Source organism: Martes martes (genome assembly GCF_963455335.1).
Source record: "Martes martes genome assembly, chromosome: 13".
NCBI classification, from domain to species: domain Eukaryota; kingdom Metazoa; phylum Chordata; class Mammalia; order Carnivora; family Mustelidae; genus Martes; species Martes martes.
In genome coordinates, this window is record NC_137901.1 from 79,385,343 (window position 1) to 79,406,921 (window position 21,579).

General features: G+C 46.5%; 1 protein-coding gene across 1 annotated transcript in view; it reads left to right on the forward strand.

Moving 5' to 3' along the window:
* Positions 1-21,579, forward strand: part of KSR2 (kinase suppressor of ras 2) — a gene marked incomplete at both ends in the record, with an annotated part of 399,795 nt that overhangs the window by 159,918 nt on the left and 218,298 nt on the right. The window contains one exon of the mRNA XM_080821671.1: positions 5,337-5,850. Within this exon, the coding sequence (XP_080677797.1) occupies positions 5,337-5,850 (514 nt within the window). The remainder of the gene's footprint in view (positions 1-5,336; positions 5,851-21,579) is intronic.

Sequence of the window (21,579 nt, forward strand, 5' to 3'; positions counted from 1 at the left end):
TTGTTTATGGTTGGGGGAAGTGCTGGTCCCTCCCTTGACATGACTGCAGGGCTGAGGTCCCAGCTTTTAGCTTATAGGTGCGTGATGAGCTGCCGAGACCACATCCCTTTGGGAAGGTTAGCCGCAGGGGATCCGTCATGTTGACCTCTTCCTCTCAATATCCTCCTGCATCTAGGAGAGCAAGTCCCCGCATGGTTCTCCTTTGCCCTTTTCTGGCCTGGGCTTGCAATTTCTTCCTCCCTCCAGATAGCTCCAGCCACAACGAGCTCCTTGTAATCCTCCATACTCACCGTGTTCGGTCATCTCCTGGCCTTGACCCTGCTGTCGGGTCTCCACCCATCTCCCTCTGCTCTTGACTCCATTGCTTTCCTGGGGAGTTCTCCTTCAACCTCAAGGTCTGGGCATTGGTGCCACCTCCTCCAGGATACCTTTCCCTACCCCTCTCCCAGGAGCTAGATTCCTGGCCTCTGCTCTCACACACCAGCGTGTTCTCTGACATCAGATTCCCTGTTCCCCGTTGTGGGTACTGCCTTATTTACTTCCTCGAGGTGAAGTTCACAGTACAATGGCCATTTTAAAGGGAACAGTTCCATGGCATTTAGTGCATTCACAATATGGTGCTACCACCGCCTCTGTTAAGTTCCCCCCAATTTTTATCACCCCAAAAGGAACCCTGTACCCATGAAACAGTTGCTTCCCATCCCCCCCCCTCCCTGCCCCCAGCCTCTGGCAGCCACTGATCTGCTTTCTGTCTCTGTAGATTTCCCTATCCTGGACCCTTCATAAATGGGATCACACACAATGTGGCTTTTCATGTGTGGCTTCTGTCACTTAGCATAATATGTTTGAGTGTATCCCAGTTGTAGCACGTGTCAGCACCCCATTCTTTCTTATGGCAGAATAATATCCCATTGTAGAGACACGCCGCATTTGGATCAGATCAACAGACATTGGGGTGTTTCTCCCTTTTGCCTGGTGTGCCCAGGGCTGCTGGGAACATCCACATCCAAGCATTCAAATGCCTGCGTTCACTTCCTTCAGGTCAATACCTGGGAGCGGAATTGTAGTGCGTGCTCATTTCATTGTCAGTCTCCGTGCCAGACTGGGAGCATCCTGAGGGCAGGGGAAAGGCACACACCCAACCCCAGGGGTGGGCACGGCGAGTGCCAGGAGCAAATTGGATGAGTCCCGGGCATCCAGAATGGATGTCTTCGTCCCCCTCAGTCATCTGCCCATTGGTCTGCATCATCCAGGCTCTGTGCCGATGGCATGACTCATTTTATCTCACTCACTGCCATATTTGCTCCTGTCCATTGTCACCTCCTTACCCTTATCCGACTGCAGTAGTCCTCCAGCACTTTTCCCCCAGCACCTGTGCCCACTTTTTTCCCACCATAGCACTACCACTCATATATTATAGACAATATATTTTATATGGCAGCTAATGGATAATATATATGCCATTTATTTGTTCATTCCCCTTTTACCGGTTCCCCACTAAGAACATGTGCCCTGCGAGGATAGGGACCTTGGTCTTTATTTGTATTCATTGCTCTATCCTGATGCCTGGAACAGTGCCTGGTACATGAGAGGCATCCAAACATTTGTGAAATACTCAGATGGATGAATGAATGCATTTCTTCCTCACTGTATCCCCCAAGGGAGCCATGATCATTCTCATTTTACAGACCCCAAGACTGAGGCTCAGAGAAGTCAAGGAACTTACATGAGGTCACAGATCTCTATCAAGGGTGGAATCAGGGTTGTAAGCCAGATCTCCCAGAGTCCCAATCCCATATTTTCTCCCAGTTCCCAAGGGATAGGGGCAACAGCTATAATTATATATTGCTTTTTAATATAAATATATATATTTATATAATTTTTATATAAATGTATAAACATATATATAGCAACATATATAATTATATTTGTTGCTATATATAATATATAATTATAGCAATAATATATATTTGCTATCATACAATTATAGCAATAAATACATTTGTTATAATAATATTATAGCAAAAATACATTGCTATATATATATATATAATTATAGCGATAATGCCTACAGTGCCTTAGGGTGCAGGATATGATGAATGACTTAAAACATAGGTTTAGTCCCTTAAACATGTCTTAGGTTCGTTTAACCACGAGTTTGTTGTATTCCCTGAGCAAATGCACCAATCCAAAGCTTGCGGGGAGATGGAGAAGCTGATCTGGGCCGGATTCTTTCTGCCCCCAGCTCTCAGAGCTCTTCGGCGCCCCCGGGCGGCAGCTTCTGGGAAGTGCGCTGGGCGATGGCGGCACCTGTTGCACGTACACTTCTCAGCACGAGTGCACATTCTTTAAACGGGAGATAGTGCCCTATCACCACGGTGTTGAGAGTCCCAATATGCACAGTCCGCTGCCGTGTGTCAGGTGCTGGGATAAGTAAGCACATCACTCACTGGGGCTGTCACATTTCCCCTCATTCCGTTCCCCAGAGGCAGGTCCTACTGTTGTCGCATTTCACAGGTGATAAAGCTGACCCAGAGAGGTCAGACAAGTGCCCAAGGCCACACAGCCAGTAAGTGGGTAGCCAGACAGAGGGCCAAGTCATGAGACTCAAGAGCTGGCTCATAGTCACAGGGCTAATAGTATGTTTGTCTATATTTAGAGCTTTACATACCCACCATAGTGGTGGTGACTTTGGTAGAGTGTTCTGGCAAAGGCTGGGAGAAGGGAAGAGGGAGACCCGTGTCAGAAATGAGCCCTCGTTCTGGTTTCGGTTCCCATTTGGCTCATCCATGATGGCCTGGGGGCCTCAGAAGAGTCCCAGGCCTCTGTCTTAGCTGCCCCTGGGCCCCGGTTGTGGAGGTGGCCCAGACCCTGGGTTTGAACGCCAGCTGCCTGTCCCCCTCTCTGGCGTGACCTTGGGCACATCTTCACTTCTGTGCTTCCATCTCCTTACCTACAAAGTAGAGACCAAAATGGCCCTTTGCACACAGAGTCACAAAAATGAGAGAAGACGTAAAGCAATCCGGATGTAACCATGAAGAAAGCAGAGGACAAATCGTTCAATAAGATCTTATGGCATTTCTTGAAAAAAGATGCACAGAAAACCATCTGGCAGGCTCCACAGCCAAACATTAATAGGGATGGTGGTTATAGGCTGTGGACCAACATTGCCTTTTTCCTTATCTGAGTTTTCTAATTTTTCTATAATGAATATATAATAACCAAATGAGTAGTTTTAATTAAAAATGGGGCAGTGAGTCAGTGTTCATGAAACCACTTTGTAAACTGTCAAATGTTCTATAAATTAGCTCTTGTTATGGTCCTTATAGTAATTATTATGGTTATTGCTCGCCGGCCGCGAGCTGGAATTCGTTTCTGCCCCTCGTCGCTTCCTTGGCCCTTGATGGGAGGGCCCTCGATAGCCTTCTGCCAGGTCCTGCTTCGTCATGCAACGATGACGATTCTCTCCATCTTTGTGGCCACCACCCACGTGGGGTCCAGCATCATCTCTCGCCAGGAGCCCTGCAGAACCCTCCACAGACTCTGCTTGTCCAAGCAAGATCTTTGAGAAAGGAACTTCATATCAAAACTCCCACTGGCTTCCCACTGACCTTGGCATTGGCTTCCCACTGACCTTGGCATTAAAACTACACTGCGTTTGGCCCGTGGTCCTGGTGGCCTGTCCCTTCGGCCTCTCCTTGAGCCATTCACCCCATTGTCACCACACCTTGAGCACATTGCCTCTGAGGAGCCACCCCAAAAGGGACCTAGGAAAGTGCCTACCCTAACTTAGATGGGTTTGGAGCCTGTCCACTTGGTGTTATTTGACCCTTATGGCTGTTTTTTTTTAAGATTTTATTTTGATATTTATTTTATTTTTGATATTTGATAGAGAAAGAGATCACAAGCAGGCAGAGAGGCAGGCAGAGAGGAAGGGGAAGCAGGCTCCCTGCTGAGCAGAGAGCCCGATGCGGGGCTCGATCCCAAGACCCTGAGATCATGAGCTGAGCCGAAGGCAGAGGGTTTAACCCACTGAGCCACCTAGGCGCCCCGACCCTTATGCTTTTATATCTCTTTATATCTCTTAGCACGGAGTCTGTGTATGTAGACCACTTTGGTATTTGCCATTCCAGCATGGCAAAGGAGTGAAGATGTTCACGCACAATTGAGTTTTTTAATTTTTATTTTTATTTTTTTGGTTTAACTTATACTGGGGCTGAAAACCCTAGCTTGCATTCAGACAGTGGGGATTTTTTAAAAAAGATTTTATTTATTTATTTGACACACAGAGAGCGAGCGCAAGTAGGCAGAGCGGCAGGCAGAGGGAGAGGGAGAGGGAGAGGCAGGCTCTCTGCCAAGCAAGGAGCCTGACATGGGGCTCGATCCCAGGATCGTGGGATCATGACCTGAGCTAAAGGCAGCCGCTTAACTGACTGATCCACTCAGGTGCCCCGACAGTGGGGATTTTTTAAAAAAAGATTTAATTTTTTAGTTGAGAGGGAGAGAGAGAGAGAGAGAGAGCGCGCGAGCGAGCACAGGGTGGGAGGTAGAAGGAGCTGCAGACTCCCCGCTGAGCAGGGAGTCCTGACTGAGCTTCCATTTTTTTCCCTAATAAACTGTTGCAAGACTTAAAAAAAAATAAAGAAAGAGCCCCCAAGTGCCTGGGTGGCTCAGTCATTAAGCGTTTGCCTTCTGCTCAGGTCATGATCCCAGGGTCCTGGGATCGAGCCCCCATATGGAGCCCCTGCTCAGTGTGAAGCCTGCTTGTGTTCCCTCTCTTACTCTCTGTCAAATAAATTTTAAAAATCTTAAAAAAAAAAAAAAAAAAGCCCCGCCCCTTCCTGCCTGTCTGGTTTTTTTCCTTGTCCTCTGCCTCCCTCGCCCCACACCTGCCATGCTCTGTCCTTGGCTCTTAGCGATCCAGTCCCCTTCTTGTCCTTGATGCCAGCTTCGATGTCATTTCTTTAGGAGGTTGAGCACTCTACCTAAAGTCAGCCCTGCCCTCAATGCTTTTATTTCCAGTTTTTTCAGCTGAAACTTTTATGGAGCTAATCCCAGACTGACATGCCGTCCTAAGAAATAATACAGAGCGATCCTGTTAACCGTCTGTTCAGGCTGTTCTAACAAATACCAGAGACTAGGGGGCTTGGACAACAGGCGTGCTCTGAGGCGCATAAGGCATAAAGTGCACACACAGTGGTGTCTGGGGGGCGTGATGTGCAGACGCTGTAAGGGAGTCCCTGTAACGCGCCTATACCGCAAGGTGCCTAAGGTGTAACTTACCAGGCTTGTCTCCCGGCTTATCTGCTGTCTCTCTGCTCCTTGTTCCAACTCAGGAGGCAACCTTTCCAAACAAGACTGGACCATCCAGTGGCCCACCACGGAAACCGGGAAGGAGAACAATCCTGTGTGTCCCCCGGAGCCCACCCCGTGGATCCGCACCCACCTCTCCCAGAGCCCCAGGGTCCAGACCAAGTGCGTCCAGCACTACTGTCACGCCAGCCCCTCGCCCGGGGCCCCCGTGTACACCCACGTGGACAGGCTCACCGTGGACGCCTACCCGGGCCTGTGCCCGCCGCCGCCGCTGGAGTCAGGCCACCGTTCCCTGCCCCCGTCTCCCCGGCAGCGGCACGCCGTGCGCACGCCGCCTCGCACGCCCAACATCGTCACCACCGTGACCCCGCCCGGCACGCCGCCCATGAGGAGGAAGAACAAGCTGAAGCCCCCCGGGACCCCGCCGCCCTCCTCGCGGAAGCTGATCCACTTGATCCCGGGCTTCACGGCCCTGCATCGAAGCAAGTCCCACGAGTTCCAGCTGGGTCACCGTGTGGAGGAGGCCCACACGCCCAAGTAAGTGCGTTTGGTGGGGGCCCTGGAGGCCGCGGAGCCCTGGGGGCTGCCAGGGGCGGCTTCATGGCCCCCGGACTACGCCCCGTTAGGGGAACCTCGAAAGCACTTGTGTTTTTCTTTCTTCAGTTGAACGAAAGGTGGCTTTTCACCGACAGCCTGTGAAAAATATGAATAGCACGTTCCGGAAATGACCCTTTTTAAACTAGGGAATGTTCTAGAAATGACCCTTTTAAGCAAGGGATTCTCTAAAGCAAGAGAATGGTGGGTAAACCATCCCCTAGGGTCCAAATCTGCACTTGTGGCAACGCAGTCAGGTTCATCCCTGTGTGCATGGTCTGTGGCTGCTTTCCTGCCGCCCAGCTGAGCTGGGTATGACCCACAAAGCTGGAAATGTTTGCCATCAGGCCTTGGATGGGGAAAGCTGGCCAGCTCCAGCAGGCTATTCCCCAGCAGTGCCCCTGGACAGGAGCTGTGAGCTGCATACCTAACCTTACATTTTCTAGTATTGCGTTAAAGAGAGTGAAAAGACACAAGTGATCTTTTGATAATAGGTGTCATTTAATGGAATGTGGCAAAATATTACCATTGCAACATAGAATCGATATAAAATATTAACACTGAAATAGTTTGCATTCTTTTTTTTCCCTATGAAGGCTTCAGAACCCAGTGTGTATATTAGACCTCCGGCTCCTTATCAGTTCAGACTCCCTGCATTTTAAGTGTGCAATGGCCCCGGGGGGCAAGGGGCTGTTGTATGGGCAGCACGTGCTGGATCATGCTAGTGCTTATCACGAAGAGGCATGTCTGGGTCTGCTCGGGGTTGGGGGCGGGTCAGGGAGTGGAGAACTAGACTGTTAGAGCAAAGGACTTCATACAGAAGCTTACGGTGAGCCTCTAGGTATCCGGGGGAACATCATCAAAGTGGGGTGCAGTGTATGCCTGGCTTTGGTTTGGGGGGGATCTTGCTGACAGCAGAGGGTGACACAGTTTTCTGTAGCTACATACTGGCCGGCGGAAGGAACCCTCAGAGGCTGACAGTGCCCAGGTTCCTTTCCAGGTTCTTGGTGTTTTAAAAATGGAAGAAATGCTAAACAGGCTTCCAGAAGTGGATAGCATGTTTTAAATATCTACACTTGAACAAAATTGCCATGAAGGCATAGAACATAAAGTGATGATTTAGGGGTGCCTGGGTGGCTCAGTTGGTTAAGCGTCTGCCTTTGGCTCGTGTCATGATCCCAGAGTTCTGGGATCAAGCCTCGCATCGGGCTCCCTGCTTGGAGGGGCGTCTGCTTCTCTCTCTGCCTTTCCCCTCGGCTTTCGTGCTCTCTCTCTCTCTCAAATAAATAAATAAAATCTTTTAAGAAATGATAATTTATAATCTTACTAGGAAACACTATAAGGAGTTGGAGTTCGGCACCTGTTGTGTGTCAGAGCCCTGGAACCCTGCTCTGGGATCCTTGCCTCTAGGATGTGGGGGAGCAGTGGGGAAGAGTTCCACTGCATTTCCAGCACTTAAAGATCCATTTGGGGGGTTGAGGCCACCAAGAGGCAGAGTGTCTGGCCCATGCTTCTGTAGGAAACAAAGGGCAGAGGCCCTGGCTGAACCTGACCTTCACTTTGGCTTCCTGCAACATTGCAGAGGCTCTCCGGGATTTTCAGACCCCCACCCCCTAGCTGTACTCATTCACCTTTGACTTGGGCAGTTATCCAGAGCTGGCTCTCTGTCCTGGGCAAGTGTGCAGAGGGACTCAGGGGGCCTGCCCCAATCTCAGACCTTCTCCCTGCCTCCTGTCTCAAGCAAACAGCCCATGTGACTGTCATCTGTTACTTTTGCAACACAGTCCTAGGACCGTCTAGGACTAACACCTGACCCCTTCTGTTGCCCTCAGTCACCCCCTTGGGGGGTTCAGAGGAGCACCTGCCTTCAAGGGTCTTCACTGTTCGAGCCAGTGTCTCATGAGCTCTCATCACCATGTACAAGGGGATCCCAGACACTGATTATAAATTACAACCTGTGATAAACATAAAAGATATGTATATCTTACATATACATGTGTATATGTAAGTGGTTGGTTCTCGGCTCTAGGCTCGTCAGTGGGGGTATAACGGGAAGCAAAGACATAGCCTTGGTCTTGTGAAGTCTGACATTAATCACATTAACCACACATAAATATTATAAGATTGTGTCAGTAATTACAAACAGCATGAGAGGCTCTAACGATGCCGTGCAGGGTACCATCAGAGCTCCTGACCAGACTGAGCTGATCGAGTTTGAGCTGGCAGGGAGGTGAGTGGGGGAACTAGGGAGAGTCTGATCACGGAGAGTTCCCAGAAGTGGTTTAGACTGGAGGCTAAGGAGGGGTTAAGAGGGTGACTGGGTGGAGGTGGAGGGTGTGGGAAGTACTCCGGCCAAAAGGTAGAAGGTGGCACCATACATTTGATCAATCGACAGAAGGCGACAAAAGGCCTCGGTGGCTAAGGGACCAAGGCAGGTGTTGCAGGAGGAGACTCAAGAGTTAGCCAGGAGGCAGCACTCTTTGCAGCTGCCCCAGAGTGGAAACAGCCCAAATGTCCGTCAGTGGATAAAGGGCTAAACACAGTGTGTGCCCTCTATCCAGTGGAATATTATTCAGCCGTCAAAAGGAAAGAAATTCTGACACGAGCTTCAGTGTGGATGAATCTCAAAACCAGTATGCCAAGTAGAAGAAGCCAGTCACAAAGGGATCCAGTCACATCTGAAGGCACTTATATGAGGTACCCAGATTGACAAGAGCAACCACAGCAAAGAGGCGGAAGAGCTAGGGGTTGGCAACCTTTTTCTGTGGAGGGCCAGATAATGAAAGTTTCAGGTCTGGTGGGCCATGCGGCCTGCACCTCTCCCAGCAGAGTGGAAGCAGCTATAGACAACAGGTAAATGAATGGACATGGCGATGTACCTATAAAACTTTATTTGTAAAAAAAAAAAAAAAAAAATCAGGGCCTGGCTGAGTTTGGTGCCTCAGGCTGTCGTTCGCTGGGTCAGAAGCTGCGCTGTAGAGAGTCATTCTCCCTTTGAGGCCCTGGGAGGGTCTTCAGGGTGGAAAGCATGATCACATAGGATGGTCACTCACGGTTTGACGCGGTGGTTTCTTCCAGCTGCGCGTCTCCCTCGCCCGTCCTGTGCTGACCCGCAGCGGGTTGTGGGACGTGAGAAAAGGCTCTACGGACACGTGATCTTTTCTCTGTGAGGAAGGGGTGAAGTGAGAGAGGCTGACCTTTGGGGCTTTTTCCAGCTTTATTGACATATGATATTATATACATTTAAGGTGTGCAAGGTGACGATTTAACACAAAGAGGTATTCCAAAATGATGACCACAATAAGGCTAGCTAACACTTCTATCACCTCACATAATTTTTTGGGGGTGAGCATATTTAAGATTTATTCCCTCAGTAACTTTGAAGTACATAATACAATGTTGTTAACTATAGTCACTAGCTGTGCACTAGATCCTCAGAACTTATTCGTCTTATAACTAGAAGTTTTCATCCTTTGGCCAACATCTCCCCATTTCCCTCAGCTCCAACCCCTAGCAACCCCCTTCTACTTCCTGTTTCTATGTTTGATGTTTTTAGATTCCACATATAAGTGAGATCAAGCAGTATCTGTCTTTCTGTGTCTGACTGATTTCACTCAGCATAATGCCCCTCAGGGTCTATCCACGTTGTTGCAAATGGCAAGCTTTCCTTCCTTTTTATGGATGAATAATATTCCATTGTGTGTGTACGTGTGTGTGTGTACATATTTCCTCTATCCATTCATCTGTTGACAGACACTTGGATTGTTTCCATGTGTTGGCTACTATGAATAATGCTGCAGTGACCAAGGGGGTACAGATATCTCTTCAAGGTGGCAGTTTCATCTCCTTTGGATATATACCCAGAAGTAGAATGGCTGGATCATGGGGTAGTTCTGTTTTACTTTTTTTGAGGAACCATCCATAGTGGTTTTCCATAGTGGTTGCACCAATCTGTATTCCCACCAGTGGCGCGTGAGGGTTCCCTTTTTAACACGTCCGTACCAGAGCTCATCATGTCTTGCCTTTTTGATAATAGCCATTCTAGTGGAAGTGAGGTGATGTCTCATCGCAGTTTTGATTTGCATGACCCTGATGATGAGCGATGTTGAGCAGCTTTTCATGGATCTGTTGGCCATTTGTGTGTCTTCGGAAAAAATGTCTATTCAGGTTCCCTGCCCATTTAAAAATCAGATGATGATGATTATTTTTTGCTATTGAGTTGTAAGAGTTTCTTATCTAAGAGTTTCTTATATAACTTCATAATGTCTTATCAGATTTGCAAATATTTTCTCCCATTCTATAGGTTGCTTTATCATTTTTTGATTTTTTTTTTCTGTGCAGAAGCTTCTTAGTTTGGTATCATTCCATCTGTTGATTTTTGCTTCTGTTGCTTCTACTTTTGGTATCATATCCAAAGAAGTCACCAAGGAGCTTTTACCCTATGGTTTCTTCTCAGAGTTACGGTTTCAGGACTCACATTTAAGTTTTTAATCCATCTGAGTTAATTTTTGTGAATGGTATAAGATCGGGATCCAGTTCCATTCTTTTGCATGTGACTATTCAGTTTTCCCAATGCCATTTATTGAAGATTGAAGACATTATCTTTCCTCAATGAGTGTTCTTGGCTCCCTTGTCAAATATTAGTTGACCATATATATTTGGGTTTATTTCTGGGCCTTTGATTCTGTTCCATCGGCCTATATGTCTATTTTTATGCCAGTACCACACTTTAAATGTGAGCCTTTCCCCAGATCCCTGAGGGATTTACTCTGTCTGGATAGGGTTGAATCACCTACTTTTTCAAGGCCTTCCAAATCGACTCGTCCACCATCAGCTGTTTTAGAAATTGTCTATCAGGATTCAGGCCAAGTTCAGCTCTGCCCATCAGAGTTCTTCTGTCCAGTTTGGCGAGTTCTCCACTTCCCTGAAGAAGGTACTTCTCCTGCCTCACCTCACAAGATGCTGAGATTCATGGAGTGAAAGCAGCAGAGTGGTCAGGTAGAGATGCGATGTGACCGGTTGGCCTTGGACCCAGCCATTAGATCCACAGGGATATTCGGGTACCTAGCCTTTGGGAGTTTAAAAAAAAAAAAATCCAAGACAGAGACAATGGCACTTTGGACTGTGTGGGCAGGAGGAGCAGGGGCAGAGATTAAATCGAATCAGGGAGCTTAAGGAAGGGTTTTCAGAGAGACATCAGTTGAGTTAAATTCCGATAAGTAGACTGACAACCGCCAGCATGTGCCTTGGTCTGAGCTAGTCCTGGTTCCGCAAGGGAGTAGCTTTGTGACCTTGGATTTAACCCATATTAGTTTTCTCATCTGTGAGCCAGAGAGATTGGAATTCGTGTGTGCCCTTGAATCCGTGGTCATGACTCATGTGTGGATGGTGGCACCATTTTAATGGGCTGCAACCAGCCCATTAAGGAAATGAAATAGAATAGCCTAAGCTTGCTATTGGAATGTATTCCGTGTAATGAGTCTATTAGTGTTGTTTTGTGAAACACCCACACACTGTGTGTGTGTGTGTGTGTGTGTGTGTGTGTGTACATATGTGTTTATATACACATACATATTTTTTTTCCTTCTTCTGGGGGCTTTTTCTACTCTGGACAGCTTTGATGCTAGAATAAGCCCCATCAAGGATTAGGTGAGAAGGTTTGAGAAGCCAGCCCTTTATCCTGAATTACTCAACTCATTCTGGTTTCATTGTTCTGTTTCATGTCTGAGTTCTTCGCACCATCAACCCTGTACCCTTGCTGGGCATGGTTCTTTGTTGACAACTTGGCTGTCATAAGTCTACCTTGATTTCCCCGTAATGGATAAAGCAGAATTCCAGAAGTCATGGGTCTTTCTGAACAGATCTGGGTCTTTCTTTCTTTCTTTCTTTTTTTTTTTTTAAGATTTTATTTATTTGACAGACAGATCACAAGTAGGCAGAGAGGCAGGCAGAGAGAGAGGAGGAAGCAGGCTCCCTTCTGAGCAGAGAGCCTGATGCGGGGCTCGATCCCAGAACCCTGGGATCATGACCTGATCCGAAGGCAGAGGCTTTAACCCACTGAGCTACCCAGGCGCCCAAGATCTGAGTCTTTCAAGACTGTTGATTCTTTGTGAGTTTTCAGGCCCCAACACCCTGGTAAGTTTGGGGTTGGAGGAAGACTAGGTTTTAGACACTTTACCCTTGGCATACCTATGGTGGTGTGTATCAGATGGTCTGTTTGGGTTCCAAGCTGGTCCCCAATAGTATACCATGGGCATTTCTAAAAAAAAGCATGGCAAGAAAAGAAAATATTAGCCATAGCACATCTCTCACCTCCATTCGGAGTGTTGGTATGCTAGAAAATACTAGAACTACTATGATTTCTCTTAGTCAAAACCATTTTTCCTGCCTAATATTCATTCTCAAAATGCTATTTACTTTCTTCTTTTCCTCTCTTTTTTTTTTTTTTTGCATTTGAGTTAAGTGTGTGGTTTTACTTACATGGCATTTTGAAACACACACATACACACACATACATACATGCAGGGAATCTTCCCCCTTCCCCCCGGAAAAGTAATACATGATTATTGTGCAAATTGAGAGAACACAAGAAATTGATGAAGAAAGTGGAAAGTATACACTGGTCTTTTATTTTCTATGTATGTATGTGTATAGAATCTATACACACATAATATATACACACACTGTTTTTCAACAGGGCTGAAATCATCCCTAGGGGAGCAAAAATCAGTTCTTGGTAGAGGAAGGCAAAAACAGAAACAAACAAAACAAAACAAAAAACCCCCACCTGATATTACAATAGTTTATGACCCTCCAAAGAGCCACTTCCATAAATAGAGATATGGTGTATTTGTGGTATTAAAATTTTATTGGGAGTTAGGGATGACAATTAGAACAAAAATCCAAAATGTTTCCTTAAAGGTTCATACTGAAAAAAAAAATTGAAAAACACTGACATAGCTCTATGAATCTAATCTTGTAGATACAGTTAGACTGAAACATTGGGGGTTATCAAGAGTCTCCCCGGTGTTCTTATCAGTCTTCCTCCCTCAGGCTCTCTGGCCACACTTGTATGAATCAGTTGGCACCGATTCCTTATGGTCAGCCGTTTGGAAAATGAAGTCCGTGCCATCTCAGGGATTCTGGTCACCTTAACTTCACTCCACGGATCCCATGGCCACAGTGTTGGAAAAAGAAAAAAATCTAACAATTCTTTTTTTTTTTTTTAAGAGTTTTATTTATTTATTTATTTGACAGACAGAGATCACAAGTAGGCAGAGAGGCAGGCAGAGAGAGCGGGGGAAGCAGGCTCCCCGCTGAGCAGAGAGCCCGATGTGGGGCTGGATCCCAGGACCCTGAGATCATGACCTGAGCCCAAGGCAGAGGCTTAACCCACGGAGCAACCCAGGTGCCCTACAGATCCCATTTTAAATGCATGGGAGAGGCTCAGTGTTCAAGAAGAATCCCATTGTGAACCCCTCCCTTTTTTGCAAATCTTTTTTAAAGGTGATTTTCAATTATAATTTTGTTTTCATTACAGAAGCCATATCTTTATTTTGAAAATACAGGCATACAGGGTCTAAGTCCCCCTTCCCCTGCCCTAGAGAGAGGCTAGAACTGCAGGAATCCTTTGCTGGGAATCCTTGCATCAACACACATAGTGTGTTTGTATGTGCATATATAATAGATTTAGTTTACTTTCTTCATAATCAGAACCACACTCTATACGTTTACTAATGCGACTTGCCTTTGTCAGTCCTGCATGAATAGGAATATTCCCTTTACGACCTTCTCCCTTCTCGCACTTAATCCCTTTTAGAAATTCTTCTGTTCTCCCCAAAGCACAGCTGGAAGGTGCCTCTGCTCTCAGACTTCTGTGTTGTTTCTGTACAATTGCAGCCCTGCTGTCCTGGGGGAGCGTGGGAAAAGCCTCAGGTGACTGGCGAGGAAGGCAACCAGGCAGGCTGAGATCCACACTCATCCTCATTCTGGTTCCCGCAAATTCAGAATCTGTCTGTGGTCTGGGCTGTATCACTTATAGCTAGTTTGAACACGCTTTGCTCAACAGGTTAATTGTGCACTTATGCACAGGAGTGATCTTTTTATTTGTCTTAGAAAACTAATTATGTCCAAGCCCTCAAACTCCCTGACACATACCTATAGATCATTGTGCTGATGATTTCAGTAAACTCTAATGGATGTGTGAGGACCCTAGTGGAGAGATTAGTTTGTATATAATAGTATATTCATTAAAAAGGAAGGCTTCTGCCACGCTCACGCAAGGGGTCCTTTTAGGTCTAATTAGGCATTCGGACACACACACTCAGATTGATTTAGGTCACACTTGGCATTGGAATGACCTTGGAGGATGCGGGGTTGCCTCAGGTGTCTTTTCTGCGGATCCTCAAGGGGCTACGCTTCCTCGCCCTCACCTCCAAGTGGCATTTCGAAAGCAAGGTGGAAAGAACGTTAAGGAGGTGTGGGAGCCACCCTGACTTAGGGAGCGGTCGCTCTTGGAACAGCTCCACCAACGTAGCTCCTACGGACACTACAGGGGACACGCATAGTTGTAACAGTCATGCTGCTCAGGGGACCCCAAGGCTGTGGATCCCTCCTCAGATACTTAAAGTTCATGGTGAGAACTCCCAGTCCATATGTAATGTGCCAACCAGAGGCAATTCTACCACAAGCAGTGAGGTCTACTAAAATAGTTGACATTTCCCCTTTAGGGGTATTCAGAGGATTAGACCTAGAGAGTCAGGCCAAGTTCAAATTCCCATTCGCAGAAGACGAAAAGGAGGTGTTCCCTCTTTTCTGTAGCTTCTCTCTCTCTCTCTCTCTCTCTCTCTCTCTCTTTTTTTAAGATTTTATTCATTTATTTGACAGACAGAAATCACAAGTAGGCAGAGAGGCAGGCGGAGAGAGAGGAAGGGAAGCAGGCTCCCTGCTGAGCAGAGAACCCGATGCGGGACTTGATCCCAGGATCTCGGGATCATGACCTGATCTGAAGACAGAGGCTTTAACCCACTGAGCCACCCAGGCGCCCCTCTGTAGCTTCTCTTTAAAAATCTTGTAAGGTGGATTTGTCACCAAATCACACTGAGTTTCTTATTTTGAATCAGTGAGGTCTTTTAATAAGATCTTTTGCAATTCATTTATTATATCACATGTCTATTGTATATAATGTAATTTATAAATATTTCCAGTTAAATCTGTGCTTATCAATTTTTTAAAGTATTGTTACTTCTTTGCATAAGAGGGTTTCATCCGCAGCCCCATCTTCCTGGCCAGCACTGACCTGGTGCCCCCTCTTCCAGATTCCAGGCCCACTTCCAGGAGAAGTTTTACTTACCCAACACCTGCCTCTGTCTTGTGTTCTATATACTTTCTTGGAGGATCCCCAGAGGGACTGAGCCCCATGGGGTCAGCCCCATGATGGCAGAGCCTTACCCCTACCCCATCTCTCATAGCACATCCTTTATGGGCTTTCCTCCGTTTCCTGCCTCACCTTTCTACTTCATCATACTTCCTGGAATCACCTTCCAAATATACTGTTTGCACCCCCAAAATTTTCCTTAGTGTCTGATTTTGGGGGAACCCAAACTAAAACAGGTGATCATTAATCTCGTTGCGTTAAGCTCAACACACAGCACATTTCCGCTAAATGAAATTGTTTGTTGATTGAATGATAGCTCTAATAATATGCATGATGGCCATCACTTACTTTGCATGGTTTATTTTATTTAATCCCATTTTGCGAGTGAGGATATAGACTTTAAGAGGGATCATGCTTTGTCCAACCTTGTTCAGACTAAGTACTAGAGTTGCAGCCCGTTCTCGCCCAAAGTCCGCAGGGACCCTGGAGGATGGGGTGGGTAAGGCCATGGGTTCTGGAGCCAGATGGCCTGGGTCTGCGTCCTGACTTCACCACTTCCCAGTTGTGTAACTTTATTCAGATTCCAGTTGTCCCAGTGCAAACAAAAAATGGGAGATCGTGTAGCAAATCATGTTATCATGACCCCTTAGTTTCTTTTGATGTGGAGGTATCCCTAGGACATGCTCTGTTTTATACACCATCTCTCAATTTTGATTTGTCTGATCTTTCTTTATGATTACACTCGGGTTATACAACTTTAGCAGAGCAGTGATCAGTGTAGGAAATGCATGCTGATTGGCCAGTTACTGGTATTGCTAATTGTGATCATTCGGTGGAGGTGATGTCTGCCGATTTTACCCCCTGAGGTTAGTATGTACCTAATGGGGAGATACTTGGAAACCATGTAACTATTTTGTTGCTGCTCAAAATTCCACCACTGTCGTTAAAACTCCACTGAAGATTCTTGCTTGAATCAAGTATTATTGTGATGGTTTCCAAACGGTCACTTCTATTTCCATCATTTCTTCCGTATTTGCCAGTCAGCTTTCTTCTGAAAGGAAAACAACTTCCCTTTCTTCCTTCTTTGTTTATATCCGTGTGGTCTCATGGATTCTTACTTAATTCAGTAGGTTGTAGTCCTTTACTGCGACTATTTATTCTGATGCTCATTTGTCTTCCATGTGGCCAGCAGAAGCCCCTTCAAGCTGGTTCCTACCTCCTTTAGACATGTTCTTATCTTACTTTGAGGATGGCCTTATTTTTTGGCACAAGAAGATGAGGACTCTAGCTGAAGGCAGGTGTTCTCTCTTTTTTCATGCATAAGATGCTGTTTGTACAAAGCTTAGCTCCGTGCATGGTGCAGAGTAAGTGTTGGCTCTTATTAATAGCATTGCTTTTATGATGATGTGCTGACCCTTGACAGAACCTCAGACCTCCGGATCTTTTTCTAGTAGCAGTGGGCAGGCAGGCTCTGCCAGAACACAGCCGGCTGCCACAAAGGCATGTAGTATCTCTTCTTTCCTGGCTCCCAGACCCTTACCTCACAGTGATAGAGTCCTCAGGGGTTGTCCCCTGAGGGGTGTAAATGTCTGAGAAATTATAAAGTTTATAGAAAAATGCAATGACTAGTAGAAGGGACCTTTAGGTCCCATGACTCAGAATGAAAGCATACAAATTTTTTTTTTTTTTTCCTATTTGCTTTGCTGTTTTTTCCCCCAACCACAACAAGAACAACAATTCACAGGTGAGGTTAAAGATCCCCTGAAAACTCACCCCCGTTTCTGCTACTTCTTCCCAGAGGTAGCAGCAAACCCACTTCAGAGCATGTCCTTCCTGTGTATGGGTAGGTATTGTTTTGTGGGCTCTACACTTTTCTCATCGCTGGTATGTAACTATGGATACAATATTGTTACTTGCTTTTCTTCACTCAGCATTTTTGGAAGCTCTCCATGGTGATACACACACAGCTTCTAGTCAGTTACTTTCACCTGTTGTATGATATTCTGTTGTACGGACCTGCCGTTGTGTACTGATTCCCCTGTTGATGGACATCTCAGTTGCTTCCACACCTTTCCTGTTGCAACTGGCATTGCAGTAGAAGCTCCTGTACGTATTTCCCTGTGCACAGGTGCAAGAGTTTCTGTAAGGGCATCCTTCAGTGTGGATTTGCAGGGCCAGTGTATTTATTTAATGCATGAAAGTTGTATTTGGGGGGAAGGAGGATCTCTTTGAGATGGCAGCTCTTTCAAGGATCAAAGGAAGGCTCAGGCACTAGGTCTGGGGATGGGACAGATATTTTGGTCCCAGTGGATTTTTCTGGAGTCTGTGAGATTAGATGCTCTTAGAAGGCTGGTGTTGCCACCTGTTTTTCCTTTTTGCTCTTGGCCATCAGGTGAGTATTCAGAGCCACAGGGGGAAAGTGATGTCCTTCTCTCCTCACTACTTTCTTTTTATCCCAGATGGATGACAAGACCAGGGGTTCTTCTAGAGGAGCTGCCCAGAGGGCCCCCAGGCACAGTGGCTGAGGTCCAGCCTGCTGGGAGATCATTTTTACTAAATATCATTGTCTTTCTTATCCTTCTTAATCAATTTCATTATTATCATCTCGCTGGAATGTGCTAGGTTCTATTAAAAATAGATCCCAAATATGGCGGTCTAACCACGTGCCCAAGCTCCTTCTTGGGACTCTTCCCCGATCCTGTGCCCTGGTCAGGGCTGGGGGCTTATGTCTGCTCCCAGCTCCCGGATGCTGGCTCCCCATGGCTCACCTTGCCTGATCTCCAGCGGCCTTCTACAGTTGTTCCCCATCTCTTATTCCCTAGAATGTCTTTGCCACTCTTAGCATTGTGAGGGTCCTGCTAGTCTTTCTGGGTACTAGTTTTTTTTTTTTTTAAAGATATTATTTATGTATTTGACAGAGAGAGACACAGCAAGAGAGAGAACACAAGCAGGGGGAGTGAGAGAGGGAGAGCAGGCTTCCCACCAAGCAGGGAGCCCGATGTGGGGCTCGACCCCAGGACCCCGGTTTCATGACCTGAGCTGAAGGCAGATGCTTAATGACTGAGCCACCCATGCGGCCCTTAGGTCTGTCTTCCAATTCACAAATTCTCTCTTTAGCTGTTATAGTCTTGCTGCCTCTTAAGTTTTAAAATTTTGATGACTTTTATTTTGTTTCATTTTTATTATTTTTATTTTTTAAAGATTTTTAAAAAGATTTTATTTATTAGAGAGCATGAGCAGGGGAGAGGGGTAGATGGAAAGGGAGATGCAGACTTCCTGCTGAGCATGGAGCCCGATGCGGGGCTCGATCCCAGGACCCCAGCTTCATGACCGGAGCCGAAGGCCAACACTTAAGGACTGAGCCCCCCAGGCACCCCTCAGTACTAGTTTCTTAATGACAATTCAACAGATATTTTGTGTGCATTTGTTGAATGAATGAGTATGGATAATAATATCAGTATCTGGGGTTCCTGAGTGGCGCAGCCGGTTGAGGGTCCGACTCTTGTTTTGGCTCGTGATCTCCGGGTGCTGGGATTGAGTCCCGCATTGGGCTCCATGCTCAGTGAGGCGCTTGCTTGAAGATTTTCCCTCTCCCTCCCCTCCTGCCCTTCCCCCACTCACACACCGATGTTCTTTCTCTAAAATAAATAAATACATCTTTAAAAAATAATCATAATGTCAGCATCGGTGATTTTTTGAGTGCCCATGAGTCCTCAGGCATTTTCTTGTTTAATCCTCACAGCACCGTGTGTGAGGTGGTTATTATCATTATCCCCATATGATAGATGGAGAAACTGAGGCTCAGAGAGGGTGAACAAATTGCTTAGGATCGTGAGAACCAGAGTTCGGACCCAGCCCTGACTCCAGATCCCTTAACTGCTGCACGCTACTGCTTCCTGGACAGTGCTGACTTGGCCCAAGAGAGACTTGGGTTCGAATCCCTGGTGAGGATAGCCCCGGAGAAGGCACGGCTTGCTACCTTGTTGCATCTGTGTGTTTGTGGAGTAATCCATTAGGGGCACTCCGGGACTCCACGTCCTGCAGGCAAGATGACTTTAAGAGTCACGTGGGACAACCGGAAACCTTTCAAACTATGTCAGCATTTACGTCTTAATTCAAAAAAAGTGTGGCTGACACATCAGATTCGGGATTCATTAGAAGTTGTTGCTTCAGATGAGACTAGCAGACCATCATCATCATCATCATCATCACCATCATCATCATGATGTTTAAAGAACCAGTGAGTGAATAAGGTGGTCCTTTTGATACGGCAGAGTTTCAGAAAGCGGTTCAGACCATGAAAAAAGGTTGGGAAGTACCACCTCAAAGTTATCTTCTTTTTTTTTTTTTTTAAGATTTATTTTATTTATTTGACAGAGAGAGATCACAAGTAAGCAGAGAGGCAGGCAAAGAGAGAGAGGGAGGGAAGCAGGCTTCCTGCTGAGCAGAGAGCCCGATATGGGACTCGATCCCAGGACCCTGAGATCATGACCTGAGCCGAAGGCAGCGGCTTAACCCACTGAGCCACCCAGGCGCCCCTCAAAGTTATCTTCTTACCACAAAAGGCCAGATTTAACTTTCAAAAGTGGGTGAAACACACAAGTCCACGGAGGTAGGAAGAAGAATTGTAGATGGAAAAGTTGGGATAACAAGGAGGTGCTGAGTTTCCCCTGTGGTTCTCCACTATGTTAATTTCCAGGCCTCCCTCGGAGCTGCAGAGCCTGGGTTTTGGAGGGGGAAGAGCCCTCCTACTGCGGAATGAGCTTGTTAGAAATCTCCCCTTTGGGGAAATATATCCGTACCCCTTATTAGTTTTAAAAACTCTCAGGGTGAGACGAGGATGTGATGGAACCTGAATCCAGCAAATATTTGTTGGGCCCCTGCTGTGGACCAGGCACTGGGGTAAGAATAGGGATATATAGAGAGGAATGCGGAGGCAGATTCCCCTGGTCAGCGTTGGAAGTGGGAGAGTCGAGGCAGATGAAACGTTTACACATTTGGTCACTTTGCGTGTTTGAACAAGGGGGCGTTTATTTTCCCTAAGCAGAAGGGAACAAAGCCAAGGCATGCAGAGGTGAGTGACATTTTAATGGGACCTCGTGGGGACGTATTTGAGTTGGCTGGGTGCACGGACAGGGGAGACATTTCAGTACCCATTCTGACCTGGTTCAGCTATGATTAAATGGCCCAAGGGTGGGTTGGCATATCTGATAAGTCCAGGGCTGGCCATTCCCCATCCAGTTCCAAGGGCGGACTTTTTTGGTAGACCCCGGTATGAGTTCAGAATACTTCTCAACACAACATTCTGGGAAAGTTGCTGTCTGTCCATCCAAAGTGGAATGTTTGATGAATATCTGATTTCCCATCTTTTCCCAGAGCCCTTTATCCTATAGGTTAGGGCAAATGGTTCTTCTCTTGATGGGGAGGGGGCTTAGAATGTGAAACGAAGCTAGAGGTTAATAAAGAACCAGATGGGGGCGCCTGGGTGGCTCAGTGGGTTAAAGCCTCTGCCTTCGGCTCGGGTCATGATCCCAGGGTCCTGGGATCGAGCCCCACATCGGGCTCTCTGCTCAGCGGGGAGCCCACTTCCTCCTCTCTCTCTCTCTGCCTGCCTCTCTGCCTACTTGTGATCTCTGTCAAATAAATAAATAAAAATCTTTAAAAAAAAGAAAGAAAGAAAGAAAGAAAGAAAGAAAGAAAGAAAGAAAGAACCAGAGGGAGAGTGTCATCCTTAAGCTGGTAAACATATTTCTTTTTTTTTTTTTTTTAAGCTACTATTCAGGGCACCCTGTGGTTTTATGGCGTTGCGATTATCTCCTAGATGCACGTTCCCCAGATCATCTGGAAGCATCATCCTACAGACCTGTTGTTTATGCAAAGCACAGAATGCTTCACCGCGAGTGAAACACTACAGTTTGCGTGGCACTGGTATCTCGAATGCGGAATTACAGTGATCGTTATTACCCTGATAAAAGGAAAAGAGTGAGAATTATTAGATTTGGGTTTGAGGTGCCCAGTCATAAGTTCCCGTCTTGCGTCCAGGACGCTGCAGTGTTTCCCAAGAGACTTCCTTCATCAAGCAGAATTGATGGTTTCTTTTTATCTATCCCTGCGGTAATCCTGTTGAGTTTTTTGCTTCTCCTCCTCTGTTCCCTTTGCTTTGTTCTGGCAGGCGCCAGCCTTCCGGGAGGGAATGTCACTTGTTGCCAAATTAAATGCCCCAAATCTACTTGCTCCAGAGGGTTGGTGCCATTTCTGGAAAGAGAAGGCGCTGCTCTCTATCTTGATATTTGGCC